Source organism: Oryza sativa, chromosome 7 (assembly GCF_034140825.1).
Source record: "Oryza sativa Japonica Group chromosome 7, ASM3414082v1".
In the NCBI taxonomy this organism is placed as follows: Eukaryota; Viridiplantae; Streptophyta; class Magnoliopsida; order Poales; family Poaceae; genus Oryza; species Oryza sativa.
In genome coordinates, this window is record NC_089041.1 from 24,430,390 (window position 1) to 24,446,912 (window position 16,523).

The following is a 16,523-nucleotide window of genomic DNA, read 5'->3' on the forward strand; positions in this document are numbered from 1 at the left end:
TTACTTGCTCGAACCTCCGTGCACCAGAACTTGAGTTGATCCTTTTTCGCCGCTCACGCCGAGCCGCCCCGACAAGTCTTCACCAGACTCACCGTAACAAGAGACTCCCACTATCCCTGTAATTTCTTCCTCTTGACTCCACCTGCAATAGTGCTCCACCTTCTCTCATATCACCACAGTCGTCTTGCCAAGCGAAATTGGATTTCTCCTAGCTGTCACGTCATAGATTTCCCGAAGACCATGTTCACCCCCATCTACCGTCTTAAATTTGACTTGATCTAATCCATAGCCAGATAACCGATATCATCACCAAATAGATAAATCAAACTCACCAGACTTGAAGAGAACCATTTCTTCCTTGTCGTCTTATGAACCAAGCTAATAAATCCAACATCCACGCTTTCCCGCATCCGTAGACTGAATTCCTGATAATCTGAGAAAATTCACTGTTGCCTTGAATCACCCGAAGAAAATTAGCACCATAGCGTTTGACGCAGATTCCATATATCCCCATCATGCAAACCCCGCAGATCCTGGATATATCCTGTACTGCCAGACAGCCCGTTGATGCTCTCAACGATTTTCACCCGTTGTTGCCCGGGACTTTTTGAATTACCCTATTCAAATCAGATTCAACCAATCGGAACACACTGTCAACATGAATCATGAACAGTGTCGAGCCATGAACAGTACCACCGTGAACAGTACCGGGTTGCAACCAAAACCGACCCAGACACTGCTTTCTTTGTCGGTGAAAACTCCAACTGCCACCACCGAGTACACCACGGCGACCACGCTGTCTCTGCTCACCGATAACGCCGTGTCGCCTCTCCTGCAAGCAGCTGCACCGCTGCATGTTCCAACAGAGTCACCGCTACCTCCGATCTGAACTAGCCGGTAACCGCCGCCTCCTCACCGGAGCCGGCCCGCATCGAACTCGCCGGCACCTGCACAACGACTACACCAAGTCATGCTCCTGCCACCCGACGTTCGTCGCCCCAAATCACTGCCGCCAAGAGGTCCCAGTCCGATCTCCTTTTGCTTTGATGATTTGGTTCGATTGGAATATCTGCAATCCCGTGGATTAATTCCTGTTGCTGAGTCCTGGGAATTTGTTGTCCGATTTTAAGTCCAAACCGAAACCCTCTTCCTTTTCCCTTTCGTGTGTGTCCAACTAGGCCTCCTCTCCTGGACTACTTGCCACAAACGCCGCCGTGAACGAACAGGATACAACTCCTGTCCGTGTTCAACTCCAACACTGTGGCTCCGTCCTGATTGGAGTCCTGTGCAACCATGACTCCTCCCGAGCCTGCTTCCTCTTGGCGTTGCTTCTATCAATGCCGCTAGCCTGGTCTCAACGTGCGGTGCACGCACACCATCGCGACATGGACTTCCAAGCCTTAACGTATCTCACGGCTTCTGCACCTTCGCTTCTGCACTTCCGGCCAACTCCGCTAATGACGCATGCCATCAGTTTGTAACCAATGCATACGATTGTGCAAAGCCTCTCGGTTGAACTGACATTTCCACGATACAGTCAGCCCAATTTGCCGATCTGGTCGTCCTCAGCCCGATCCGCACGTACGCCGCCCTCGAAGCAATTCTGTTGCACACCTTGTCGAAGACACATCCAAAACAGCCTCTAGCATCCACGCGTGGCATGCGCCACCGTTGCGGCTCCACCTCGAGCCCGCAACCCGCTCCGACCTCCGATTGACCACCTGTCAATATAGTCGCGAGCCGAAGCCGACAAATCACATGCCGTCTTCCCAGCCGCCGAACGACCCGAGCGCTACGTCTAGCCGTCTCCCTGTCGAACGCAACTCATCGAAAGACCCGGGACACCCGGCCCAGAGTGTTCGATTCCACCGATCGAGAACGCCGATCGCCTCCAGCTTCAATCAACCCGAGCGTGCGGCCGCACGTCTCCCTGTCGAGAGTAGCTCACCAGAAAGTTCGAGCCACCTGCCCGAAGTGTCTGACCCACCGATTGATTCGCCAATCGCTTCCGCCGCCACCAACCCGAGCACCACGTCTGGTCATCTCCCTATTGAAGTAGCCATCGAACGGTTTAGACCGCCGCCTGAAGTGTCCGATTCCACTGATCAAAATTCCGTTGATCGCCGCCGTGCTCCACTTTGCGTCCATGTCTGTCCCTGGACACCCTGTGTATTCGTCGCAGCGTGGAGCACCTCTCTCGTACCTCTACCATGGATCTCCCGCAGGCTTTGATACCACTTGTTATAAAACTGGCCCCGAAATCACATTGGAAACCAAACGCGGAAGAAAACGCCATAGGAGATCCAAACACGATGACGACACCGAGGCACGATATTTGATAACGGAGTTCAGCCGAGGCCTACATCTCCGGGGCACTGATTACGGGCGCTCCTCCCCGATTCAGCATATACAGCGTATCAGAGTTACAACGACTCACGGCCGGTCGCCGCCGGCAGCTGCTCCCTCTCGCTATGCTAAGTCGTCATGCGGTTACAACAGGCACGCCCCTCTATTTATGAGAGATCGTAGGACAGAGTCCGACTCTTACTCTAGTCCTATACCTAGTACAACTCCAAGTCCTAAACTGTAACCGACTACGTACACATATTCGACACAAACTCTAACATCTTCCACGTGGCGGCAGGAGGATCGATCACCCATGCACCCGCGCGGCGCGACACAAACGTACTCCAACATCACTAACATACTCCAACATCGACAGGGTCGCCCAACATCGTAACGCTGGCACGTCGTCGTCCCCTCCCACGGTGCACCACAGCCGCTGCCGCGCCGGACTCGACATGCTAAAATGCTTTTATGTGTTGGCGTCTAGAGTAGTGGTAGTGGTTAGGGGTAGATAGAAAGCTCGTGACTCGTTAGCTCTGCTTGGCTCGGCTCGGCTCGGCTCGTTTGAATTTTCTAACGAGCCGAGCTGACATTTTAGCTTGTCAGAGATAACGAGCCAGCTCGAGCTAGCTCGTGAGCCTTAATGAGCTAGGACTCCATCACAGCCCAAAAGCCCAATACAACAAAAAGGCCCAAGCCCAAGACACTGCAAACCCTAGTCCTCACTCAATTCCCCACTCTCCCCCAGCCACCGCCGCCGCCGGGAGATCGAGCGCCCGTCGCCGCCGGTATCTGCCTCTCCCCCGCCAGCTCCCGCCGCTGCCGGTCTCCTCCTCTCCCCCGCCAGCTCCCGTCGCCGACGGTCTCCTCCTCTCCCCCGCCAGTGCCCGCCGATGTTAGATCGGGCGCCCGCCGCCACCGGTCTCCGCCAATCCCCCCACGCCCGCCGCCGCCGGGAGATCGAGCGCCCACCGCTGCCGATCTCCGCCTCTCCCCCAGCGATCCAGCGCCCACTGCCGCTGGCGCCCGCCCCCAGCACCCGACGCTGCCGGCGAGCTCGAGCTCGTCCCCTCCAAGTGCTGGCGGAGCTGCGTAGAGTTCATCCCCTCCACTGTTGAGCTCCTTCCTATGGTCGCCGGCGAGCTAGAGCTCATTTCCTCCGCCGTTAAGCTCCTCCCCTCCTCCCCGTGCTCGCCGGCTACGTCTCTTGCCCTAGCTCGCGAGCTTAACGAGCTGGCTCGAGCTTGTTGACGAGCCGAGCCGAGCTAGTTTTCTAGCTCATTAAGATAACGAGCCGAGCCGAGCTAGCTCGTTATTCTAACGAGCCAGACCGAGCCGAGCCAGCTCGACATCCACCCTTAGCAGTGGTCCTATACGAGTATGCGACTCGTACTCCTAATTGTCTCCATATGGTAGTGGTCCCTAGTGGGCAGCCAAACGTCTCTCATTCTTTTGCAGCCTTACCACTGTTGCAGGTAGAGCGTCCTCCTTGACCAAGCATCTCTCTCGGCGTTTCTCACCCACCACAAAAATCGCTTCTTTCCTTCCTCCCTCATAGAGAAATTTTTATTTTTACTACTACTTAGTATATGCACAATAATTAGTACTACCAATAGTACTGTTTTAGTTGTTTTTTTATTGGAGAACATTAAGTGCTCTATATTCGTCATTATGGGCCGGCTGATAAAGTTTTTTTAAATAAAACGAAAACGATTTTGCTAAACATCTCCCGCGTGATTTTTTTCCACATTTGACGTACATTTGACGTTTTTTTGCCACATGATCTTTGCACAAGGCATAGAAGCCCACGAACAGCCCAGCAGCCCATCATCATGCCTAACCCTGATTGCTAACTCCAATCCCGGTCCACTCACTGCCCCACACGACCACGCCCGCACTCGTTCCCCGTTCACATCACATCGCACACACGCCACGCCGCTTGGATCCGGGTCCGTGGCCAGCACCCGCACCGCCGCAGCACGCGATGCATTTGATAAAAAAAAATATGTAAGTAAATATGTACTTATTATTTTCTTTAAAATATAAAATTACAGTTCTATATAACTAAATTTATATTTGTAAATTCAGTTGATTTGACATGTAAGTGCACTGTAATTTTGATAAAAATATTGTGTAAGTAAATATGTACTTATTATTTTCTTTAAAATATAAAATTACAGTCTTATATAACTAAAATTACATATGTAAATTTAGTTGATATGACATGTAAGTGCACTGTAATTTTGATAAAAATATTGTGTAAGTAAATTTGCATTAGTTATTTTATTTCAAATATAAAATTACAGTCCTATATAACTAAAATTACATATGTAAATTTAGTTGATATGACATGTAAGTGCACTGTAATTTTGATAAAAATATTGTGTAAGTAAATTTGTATTAGTTATTTTATTTTGTAGTCCGTTGGATGCAAATCCAAGAGAAGAAAAAAATCTGGGTGATTTTTTCTCAAAAATCACCCGAGTGATGAATAGGCGGTCCCAAAGGAAAAAAGGCGATATTCTTTTCATCTTTCACTGTAGAGGACTGCTTACGTGGGCTTGGGCCACGGGCCGACCCGTTGGACTGGAGGCAGCAAGCCTGGCTAACCCACTTTCCAGCGTTTGAAACGGTTTGAATTCTGCTTTTCTCTTGTGGCACAAATAGACAAAGTGGAATAACTCACTCACCCACCACCCTTAGATTGTATCGTTTCCCAATCGGACGATCAGCAACGCTTAAAACCAAAGCTAGAGACACTGGGGAGCCTATATAATATTCCCTCATCCTATCTAAAATACTACCTATCTCGCCATTGCTTACCTCTAGCCACACCACTCGTCTGCCCGGCCGAGCCATGGATCTTCCGCAGCAGCAGCAGCATCCCGAGATCAATCTCGGTATGCATGTCTCTCCTCCGGGTAGAGCTAGATGCACCTGCTTTGCTCGCGCTGTGGTTACATGTGCCACGTTTCTCGTGTTCTTGATCGCTTCTCTGATCTTTCTCTCGTGTTTTTTTTTCTCTCTTTTTTTTTCATTTCTCTTCGCGCGCGGAAACTGTTTCTTGTTACTCTTTTGATCCGGTCGCGTTTTTCTCTTTCACTTTTTATTTCTTTTCACCTCATGGCAGTGGCGTGTTCATCGCCTCATCATGCATCTTCTATATCTTTCTTGTTGGTTTCCTCGGAAACTGTTCCTTGTAACTCTGTTGATCCGGTCGCGTTTTTCTCTTTCACTTTTTGTTTCTCTTCACCTCATCCCAGTGGCGTGTTCATCGCCTCGTCGTCTTCTATATCTTTCTTGTTGGTTTCCTCTGTATTTTCGCTCGTGGGACTAATCTAGGTTTCATTCTTTAACAAGTTTCTCCTGTTACTAACTAATTCTTATTTTCTTTTCATGATTTAGACGAGAACCGGGGTGCAAGGGTGATGCTGATGGTTCGTTTTATTGGATCAATCGATCTATCATCTTTTGTCTTGTTGATTTTCGTTTTGCCCTTATTTCTTCGTTCCCTGATAATGGTTGTTTCTTGTTTCTTTTTTCCATTTTAGGAAAAGACCCTCCTGAATCCGATCTTCCTCGTGGCGCTTATGATGTACTCGCTTCTCATCGGGAACAGCCTTAGCGGCCGGACGGCTACCCCACATGGATATGGGGCTCCACCCCCATCTCCAGCTGGGCTCGCCACGTTCATGGGGGTCAGCTTCATGTGCCTCTCATTCGTGACGGTGGGCATGGTTCACCTTGTGCTTGTTCTTCATCTTACGATGGTGAGGGGAGTCGGCGGTTTTCCAAGGCTGACGATTCTCTTTCGTTGGTTCATGCCTGCTTGCCTCCTGGCGTCCACCTTTGTATACTTTGTCCAGTCCATGCACACAACGCGGTACCAACCTTTTGTTCTCGTTCCTAGCTATTTACTTCCTGTTTATCTCATACTCATCAATTTTTGTTGTATGTTTCGAAAATCAGTTATGGCATATGGAGGAGCGAGTGGATAACCTTCTGCATCGCGGGGGTCATCTTTGTCGTGATCAATCTCTCAATGATGCTGGTAATAAGTTCGGTTACGTGTCTTCTGAGATTGGTTTTTTTCTCGATCGTCTGAATCTCACATGTTATATACTATATGTTTCTTTTCTCAGAGGCCATTGAGGCAGGTTGGCTTGACTGCCTTCGAGTAGTAGGTCGTCTCTACGTCCGCGCGTTGCCGCCAAGAGGAGGAGCTCGAGGTTCTGTGGTTGGACAAGCGTCAAGAGGTGACGTGCGGTGCGGAGGGCCTACCATGTATCGTCCAGTTCTAGTGGTTCTTCAGTAGTTTCCTAGCTAACTTTCGGGTCCTTAGTTATCATCAGACATAGGTGTCTATCGTCTATCAGTATTTTAGTGTTCTAGCTTTATTATCCATGTAACTCTGGAGTGATGAGGGAACAGCATGTCGATCCTGGCATCTTCAGGTGTAGGTTCTCTAGTAGGTTCAGATCGAATCGGCTGGCGTTGCGTACCTTGCGTTCGTGCATCTATGCACCGGTGTATCCTTTTCAATCGTTGAACTACTGGATCGTTTGATGCAAGCGAATATTTTGCTACTACTCGTACTATTAATTGTTCCTGTGTCTTTCCTTGGTGTGCTAATTAATCTTCTTACAGATTACTGCTAATACTATGCTTGCCCTCTCTCTCGATTACTCTGCCCACTCCATCGTAGCCATGTTGGATCCTAGGTGGGATTACTATACTAGAATGGGTTCGCGCGCTACGCTGCGTGGCAAAAAAAAAACATTAGAGAGAACAATAAATATTACAGGAAAGATTAGAGAAATATAGCGCATACATAGATGCACTTTGATATGTCAATGATGATTTATCGATTACATGGTACATTATATTATTTCATAGAGCACCAATATACATAAAATAAGACACAGAGGGGGGAAAATAATTGTAGTAAGAACCCATTCATACAGTACTGACCCCACTATAAGTCCATGTGCAAGCTTCTTATCCCGTAAAATCTATTTGGAGAGGCCTCTCGATTTTACCTTAACTAGCGACGCCTAAATACGGAGAAATGTGGAGAAGTCCAGCTACTACATGGTACTACATGCATGCTTTTTTAATATACATGTACGTCATTTTCATCTTCAAACAACATGGTACTACATGCATGCTTTTTTAATATACGTGTACGTCTTTTTCCTCTTCAAACAAAGTTTTCTCTCAAATTACTTATTCGATTTACAATCCGATTACACCATTGTGTTCGTTACAATTAAATCTTCACAACAAGATCTTACATGATTATATTACGATGAAAAAATGTTTATATTTGTAAATTACTTTTATTATATATGTAATTTACTTTTATCATATATATATATATAAGTTACTTATAGAGTTGACTAAATTACTTCTTAGACATATAAATGTAAATTTAATAGTCTCTAAAAGTAATTTACATATATTATAAAAGTAACTTAAAATAAAACGGAAGTAATTTTGTCACGACATTATAAGTACATTCGTATAAAAATATGACTTTATCTAGAAATTAAATTTAATCAGCACAGATCAACACACATAAGTTTAACAATTTTTAAAAGTAACTTCAATGTTAATTGGAAGTAACTTTTGCATGGTTCAAAAGTAACTCTCTATAAATCTGTTTAATCATCGATTGTTTTTTCCTTTTGTTTTTGTTTTTCATGTAGAATGAGAAAAGAAGATACTATTATATTTTTCAAGTTGAAAGGAGATACTAGATGGAGTACAAACTAGCTACCACTACCGTGTAGTCACATCCAATTAAAAAAAACATTCATTAAAGTTACTTTCTTTTTGTTATAAGTTACTACTTTAGACTTCATTGAATTTACTTTTACATGTCTAAGAAGTAATTTAGTGAAATCTAAAAGTAATTTAGATATATTAAAAAGTAATTTATAATTTTTCATCAGAATATAATCATGTGAGATCTTGTTATAAAGATTTAATTGTTACAAACACAACGGTGCAATCGGATCGTAGATCGGATGAATAGTTTAAGAGAAAATTGTATTTGAAGTATAGGTGGATAATGTCTCTCATAGATGGAGTGGTAGATGGTTTACCACTAGCTGTGTAGTCATATCCTTCTTATCCTATTTCAATCCACAAAAGAAGCACAGTAGCATGAATGGCTGCTTGGTCGTGCAAACATGAAAGGGCTGTACCTACGTTGGAAAATATAACTCACATAATAATTTCTTTACAAAGCAGTCTTAATCGAACAGTCAGAACATCAAACCAAATAGAATGAATATAAAAGAAGAATATATGGAAATTTGTAAGAACAGGAATGATTATTGGTACGCATCACCATCGTTTTGCCATGCTCCTGTGACATACTAAACCCTAAAAAAAGTGTTTGTGCTCTAGAATAACATAAGACCAAGGCAGTTGTGATTTGTTAATGTTTTATAAAGAAATCATATTAGTTATTTAGTGGGCAACCAAGATTTATATCAAACCTTTGAAATTACACCATCATATGGGTATTGTTTAGCAATGATACATATAAATCACTATAAGTATACTATGTGAGCACACATCAAACCCTAGAGCAGGGTAAGGATGAGAAGTTCAATGTAACTCCTAGGAGTAGTATAAAAGAATTAGAACTTAGAAGAGAACGGTGCAAACAAGAATAAGAATCTCATGATGCTAAGTTTCTTCTTAGTATCTCACTTTTTCCTTTTCAAAGAAGTAAGAGCAACTCAGGTGTATTGAACAAGGTAACAAATCAAGTATAATCACCCTTTGTAGCGCACTCATGATCAACTTTTGGTTTGGGCACAGAATCAGCACGAAAAATTGCTAAATATTTTTGATGTGGCAGTCTAGCATCCTTTAGAATTTCAACTTCAAATTCAATGTTTCAGAAGAGGCAAACATAAATAGTGAAACGCCTGCCCAAGGATAAAACTTGATAGGAGGTAATAATCACGGACAAAAATTTGCATAAGCCTTTAGTCCCAAGCAAGCTGGGGTAGCTAAAGATCAAACCCAAGGCAAAACGCATGAACCAAAAGGGAACAAATAATGTACTACTCCCACCGTCCCATAATATAAGGGATTTCGAGTTTTTGCTTTCACTGTTTGACCACTCGTCTTATTCAAAAAATTTTGGAATTATTATTTTTTTTATGACTTACTTTATTATCCAAAGTACTTTAAGCACAATTTTTCCTTTTTTATATTTGCACAAAATTTTTGAATAAGACGAGTGGTCAAACAATACAAACAAAATCTCAAAATCCCTTATATTATGGGACGGAGAGAGTAATAAAGTAGGATAACACAACATATGAGCTGAGAATGGCTAACATCAACAAATAGGATTATTCAGTCATTTATCGGTTTGGACTCAAAAAGCAGCATTACCTGGGAATAATAGTTAAATTTATCAACCCATCTAATCGAACGTGCATGTGGTTACTTCATTGCGTGCTATGAATGCTGTTCCTGGTATATATTGCGTTGACACTTAGATATACAGATATACAGGTCTTAAAAAAAAGCACATAGGAACCAACTGACCTGGTGCGTCTAGGCCGCCTCAACTAAATGTGTTCCATACTCCTGAAGCATCTCATAGAGTAACAGGAAAACTTTCGACCGGTCTTTACGACTTGAGCAGTTTTCATCTGATTGGCTCGTTTCTCTGATGCCAAGGGATCTAGCCTCTTTCTGAGCCCACCTCTCTCTTTGTCATTGCAGTATTTGGTTTGTCTTGAGCAGGCAGAGCGGCGGACCTCCTCCTGGAGCATTGCTGAGCGGCATCATTCTCAGATGAGGGAAAGATGTCAAGTGATATTCTCAAGATGTACAAAGCCTGCTTCCTCACTAAAGAATCCTTGTCAACCTGGTGTGAAGAGGCTAAGCATGTCAGCACAATCAACAGGATGAGTATAAAGAGTAAAAGGCTAACAGAAACTTGAGTCGGGGCAGAAAGGCCCACCAGTCCCCTGCGAATTTCATCCCAAAATTCATTGGAATTCGTAAGATCATAGTCTTGGGGCTCGTCAGGTCCCGAGAAAACATATTTCAGTGTTGACAAGTAGAGAGAGAGAGAGAGAGTATGCTATAAGCATCCAGGCGCTCAGCAGACCTCAGTGCAAAGAGAGAATGGCACGAGGCCCATATGGACTCCAAGAAGCCAGACCTGCACGAGACAAACCATCGAAATTAACATGCACAGCATATATAGAAGATAGAAAGCTGATGAGGAGCAGGCCAACCTTGAGAGCTTAAGCTGATAAGGTGCACCTAACTCCAGGTCCATAAAGAGGATTGATGATACATGGCATGAGGTGAGTACCTTGTATGTGATCCAATGTACTTAAGGCTGAGAATTCGAGAGCTCTGGCTGTCCAAGGCACGACTAGCGGCAGGAATGTCCTGCACTGCAGAACTTCTGCACAGTACAGTGCGTATTTAGCATGCTTTCTTGCAACAATTCATCCACCATGCATTACTTTTCAGTAAACGGATTACACAAAAACAAAACTGGGAGCAAGGTCATCAGACCTGTTAATTATCACATAAGATCTCTTCAAATCTTGACTGAATCTGAAGTAAAATATGCAAGAAACAACTCTAATTAAGTACCAACAGGAAACCTAAACAAAAACCGTAGATCCATAAAGTCATAGAGAGGATTTGATGCTACATGACATGAAAATATGAGATGAGTACTTTCTATGCGATTCAGTGTACTCAAGGCTGGGAACGCCAGTCCAAGAATTTTTTTTTTTTAAAAATATGTTGGCTAGAAGGAGCTAGCCAACCGATGGAATTAAGATAGGAAGAGTCACATATTTTCAATCCTTCATTTGATCCAGACGAAAGGTGAAGAGTTTAGGTGCGTTGACAACTGAACGCATGTGCCAACTGCACCGTAAACACATCTCCTAGTCCAAGAATTTCCTAGGCAAGAGAGAGCTGAGCTGTGCATGTTCAGCATGCTGCCTTGCAAGTTGCAATCATTTATCCGCCATGCATTATTTTTCTCTTCACTAATTCTATGTCATGACAGGAAAACAAAAGTGGGAGAAAGCCTATCATACCTGCGAATCACCAAATAAGATCTATAATCTCTTTCAGTCCTGACGAGCACGGAGCACCTGGAACTATACCTGGAACAAGTTGAGTTTCTGAAACCAGCGAAGAGCTAATGCGGCATAGCTGCTTCTCTCCGCCCTCCCGCCGCCACCGCATCGTGCAGAGGATAGGGTAAAGGGTGTACGGACAAGTCGAGAGGGAGCACGAGCACCATCCCCGGCGCCAGAGCCCGGAGCAAGGGTAGCCAAATCCACCGGTGGGGAGGCCTAGACCATCAGCTTAGACAGCCCTCGAACCAGAGGAGACGCAGTGATGCACGTACCTGGCATACCAGCTGTTCTTTGGATGTATCGCCCTTGGCTCCCGTGGCTATGCGATGTCCATGGACTCGCGCGAGGCAGGGGAGGGCAGACGACAGTCCCGCGCCGGCGGCCGGTCCGACGCCGCCCTAAGGGGAGGGGCATCGGCGGCGGATGCGCGACGGGTTCCGCTGCCCCCGTAGGTCCCCCGTCACCGCCGCCACAGAGGGAAAGAGAATAAAGAGGGGAGCACCGGTGGTGGATTTGACATGCGCCTCACCCGCCCTCCCGCCGCCACCGCATCGTGCAGAGGATAGGGTTAGGGGTGCACGGAGAAGTCGAGGGAGCACGAGCACCATCCCCGATGCCGGAGCCCGAAGCAAGGGCAGCCAGATCCACCGGTGGGGAGGCCTAGACCATCAGCTCCAGCCGCCCTCGAACCAGATCGGGCACCAAGCGGAGTGGAGAGCGTGAAGGAGAGGGAAGCGGTGGGCGATTGGAGATGAAAGGGGGGAAGAGGGAAGCGACGGCCAGCACCACTCTTGTCCGGGTGGCTGGATCTTCCAGCGCAGCGAAGATGGCTAGAAGAGCGTGGAGCTGCGGCGACGGCGGCGATGACGGCACATGCGAGGAGAGGAGAAGGGCGAGGCGGTGCGCGCGAGGGAGGAGGTGAGGCGGCGCGGAATTAAATTTGAAAATATACTGTTTATTCAATTTTTTCTTATAAATATTTAGGATGTAAAATTTTTTGCGTAAATATAGCGTCGATCTCGCACAACCGTTGCGCGAGAATGACGGGGAATAACGTCGTGGACGGTATCGCGTGACGAAGGCGCGAGACCGCGCGGTCTCGCGGAATGGTACAGCGAGACAGAACGGTCTCGCGCAAGCACTGAGCGAGACCGGTGCCATGCTGATTCAATTAGGGACTAATTATCTTGATAGCAATTAATTAATTATTAATTAGGATAATTAGTTGATAATTATTATTAGTTAATTGCTAATTAAGTAATTAAGCACTAATTAAATGGAGCCGGTGGACAGTTTCGCTGTCTGATTCCGCGAGACCGAACGGTCTCGCTCTTCCATTGCGCGAAACCGCGCGCTCTCGTGCCTTCGCCGCGCGATACCGCCCATGGCGTCACACCCACCTCGGTTTCACGCAACGGTTGTGCGAGATCGACGGTATATTTACACAAAAAGTTTTGTATCCCGGATATTTATGGGAAAAAAATTGAATGAACAGTATATTTTTAAATTTAATTCAGGCGGCGCGTGTGTGCGAGTGCGATTGCGCGAGACGGCGAGAGAGGAGGAATGGGCGACGTGGGAGGCTCAGCGGCCACCAAATCGACGCCTCGGCAAGGACGACCAACAGGGAGGCACGGACGGATGGATGAAGCCCAGACGCAGAATCGGACGGCCCGCAAGACGCCCAGCCAACAGCAACGTGTCGCAAGGCGGTTGGTCAACAGTAGCCAAATCGCTGGGAGGCCGGTTAATCTAGCACCTTTAAGATATCTAGTATTCCAATCCAAGAGATTCGGTTTTGCAAATATTTCTCTTTGCTCGACCGAGTTTTTACTGTTCATGAGATTTTGTTGGGTTGCCAGTATGGGATTGCCTCTAATTTGCTTCGATCGATTCTGGTGTGAATTGACTGCAACAAGATAAAATGCTGTTGCACCTTATCTGGATACATTTTTAGCAGTGATCCAGGATCTACTATTCTCTCTGTTGTTTGGTTGGGGTTAGTTAATTAATTAACTCAATTCTCTGTTTTTGCCTGCTACGTTTCGTGCTGTTAATCTTCTTAATTATATGGAACTTCGGTGAAACGTTGAAGTATATGCCGGGAAAAAAGTGGATGGAATCTCTAAAAGAATGTTGCATACATTTTACTTGAGAACTTTTTCTTCTCACTTTCATCTGTATATAAGCTCAAGCCCCTCAAGAGCTACGAGTCTAGCAATTTCTTTCTTGTTTTCCTCCGCCTTCCTGCGGGTGGGTCTAGCCCACGAATGTTCGCGACAAGACAATCTCACGAACCGATAAGTTTCCATCGTTCTCCATGCCTAATACGTCTAATTACGCCCCTAATCATGATTAGCGTTGATCTTCTGTTAAAAAACCAAATCTACACGTACTTTCTCCTTTTTCGGTTACGAGGTTTGCTTTGATAATAAGGTTCTGTTTTTTTCCAAAAATATCCAGCGTTGATTAACATATTTTTTTTTTATTTTCATTGAAATTTATAAACCAAACTTTCTAGTTGCATATATAAATTCTATATAAAGTTCATATGCAGAATTGTTTAAAAAATTATTTCCGTGAAAACTTTCTACATATAGATTTTATATATATGAACTTTCTAGATATAAATCTTTTATATATAAAGTTTTAACTCCATATAAAGATTTTTTTATATAAAAAGTCTATATATTGAACTTTTATATACGTAAAGTTTATATGTGGAAAGTTTCCACGTGAATAATTGATATAGAAAAGTTTCCGTTAATAAAACTATAGAAAGGACTAGGGAAAAAAAAGGAAATCTAAAAAGAAGGAAATATTACCCGGAAAATCGGGTAAATAAAAGGAAAATTAGAAAGGAAGAACGGATATCGCTCCATCACACGTCCTCTAATCCTCCTTTCCGAGTGATTCGCGAGATTATAAGTTGGCGAACGTTCGCCCGGTAGCCATTTCGCCTTCCTGCGCATAATATCTCCCTCTTCCGTAGTACAAGTGTATGTCTCTTTAGAGTGCTGCTAGGTCACGGCCGCCGTTCGTCCAGCTGCCTTGAGGCCAGCCGCCGCCGTTGCCTGTTCTGTTCTGTTCGATAGTCCTCACGTGCTCTGCTGTTGATATGTGATGCATCATGAGCTGACTTGGGCCCTGATTGGAAACATAGCAACCCAGCCCATTTACAGCCCAACCAATTCTTAACACCCCCACACGCTGACCTTCATCACCGACGTCGTCTGCTCCGTCTGCAAGATGCCCGATGTCGCCGAGAAGGTGATCAAGCAGGCCGAGCACCGGTACGGGCGTACGGCGTGTCGCGGACCGGGAGGTGCTGCGAGCTGCTGGTCGTAGGATACTGCCGCGTGGAGATGTTCTCTGACGCTTGCAGGCCTGCAGGGTATGGAACGGGATGGAGAGGCGCGGGCTCGAGCCGGCCGCCACGGCATACAAGGAGATCGTGGTGACGTTGTTCAAGAATAACCTTGTCGCGGACGCCATGAAGGTGTTCGACGGAATGCGGTTGAGGGGCCCGGGCAGTGGTGTCATGGCTGTGCAAGGAAGAGAGAATGTGGGGCGCGCAGATGGTGTTCGCTGAAATGGTGAAGATAGGTGTGGAGGTGGACGGAGAGGTGATGGGGGATTTGGTGTATGGACTAGCTGCATGAAACTTGCAACCAAGCAGAGAAAACATATAATTTGGGGCCAAATCATTGTTTCCATTGCAAACAAGAGATAGATGGAGCAGTTCAAAGTCACTGAATGACTGCAAATAAACGATCAAGCAACTCAAAACTCTGTTCCTTGTTGGACAGGATGCACGGACTCAAGATAAAACTATTCGATCTGAATCTACCACAGACACCATCAAGATACAGGAACCTACAACGACGACTACAGCTATTATTCTATCAAAATGCGCCAATATGACTCAGGCCTCAGGCAGCGCCGACCTCCTGCTTCTATGCTTTAGCTGTTCACCTTCGTCTTGCTCTTCTTCACCTTCGCCTTCTCTTCCTCTTCTTCGCCTTCCTCTTCATCGTCTTCCTCTTTATTTGCCTCTGCATCTTTGTTTTCTTTATCTCCACCTTCATTGCCTTCGCGTTGCTTCTTCTTGCGGTGCAAAAGGTCCTTTTGCTTCGGTGAGCCCTGTGAATGAAAAAGGAAAAGGAAAAAAAAGAGTCAGATAGAGATTACAAAATGGATCAAAAACAAAGAATGTGAAGAAGAAGAAGAAGAAGAAGAAGAAGAAGAAGAATCCTCACCCAGATGAGGATGAAGGTGAAAAAGACCACCACGACAGCCGCCATGGCAAAAGCAACCCGCTCCTTGACAAATACTCCATCCGTTTCGAAATGTTTGACGCCGTTGACTTTTTTAAATATGTTTGACCGTTCGTCTTATTTAAAAAATTTAAGTAATTATTACATCTTTTCTTATCATTTGATTTATTGTTAAATATATTTTTATGTAGGCATATAATTTTACATATTTTACAAAAGTTTTTAAATAAGACGAACGGTCAAACATGTGCTAAAAAGTCAACGGTGTCAAACATTTCAAAACGGAGGGAGTATTTTATACCTCGAGAGGCACAAGAACTGCAAGAAGTAGGAAAGGGTGCATAGAGCGAAACCGGTCGGAACGAAGCAAGAGGCCACCTTGGTAAGTTGAAACACATCACGGGGACGCTTGAGGCAGAGATGGCCAATGATCGCGATGTGAAAGAAGATGACGGGGGTGAACTGAAGCCAGGTGGATGCGTAGTCGGGGTCATCTCCGGTCTCCCAGCGGTCGGGACCGTGGAAGTTGGTTGGGGTGCCGGCGACGTGGTCAGGCCTTGGCCTGATCAGCGACATCTTCGCTGCACGCCCGCTGAGGCTGTAGGCGATGGCGACGGAGTAGCCGAGGGTGGAAGTGACGAAAGTAGATGCGAACACAAATTTGGTCTGCCAAGAACAAAAAAACAACAAGTAGCTTGAATCAGAAAACGCCGAGACTGCCTGGATGGGTTATAGCAGCAAGAAAGAAGAA

General features: G+C 45.5%; 1 protein-coding gene and 1 pseudogene across 2 annotated transcripts; one reads left to right on the top strand and one right to left on the bottom strand.

Moving 5' to 3' along the window:
* Positions 1–852: 852 nt before the first annotated feature.
* Positions 853–6,941, top strand: LOC9268029 (uncharacterized). Of its 2 annotated transcripts, none has more exons than XM_066312233.1 (5): positions 853–1,019; positions 5,752–5,783; positions 5,898–6,229; positions 6,316–6,397; positions 6,489–6,941. In XM_066312233.1, exons 1-5 carry the CDS (start codon positions 971–973, stop codon positions 6,525–6,527), a joined length of 534 nt encoding a protein of 177 aa, XP_066168330.1. In that variant the 5' UTR covers positions 853–970; the 3' UTR covers positions 6,528–6,941. The 2 variants fall into 2 exon arrangements, with proteins under 2 accessions (XP_066168330.1, XP_015646328.1); XM_015790842.3 differs by lacking the exon at positions 853–1,019 and adding an exon at positions 5,134–5,246.
* A 2,758-nt stretch (positions 6,942–9,699) lies between these two features.
* Positions 9,700–12,409, bottom strand: LOC107281672 (uncharacterized; annotated as a pseudogene).
* Positions 12,410–16,523: the final 4,114 nt, after the last annotated feature.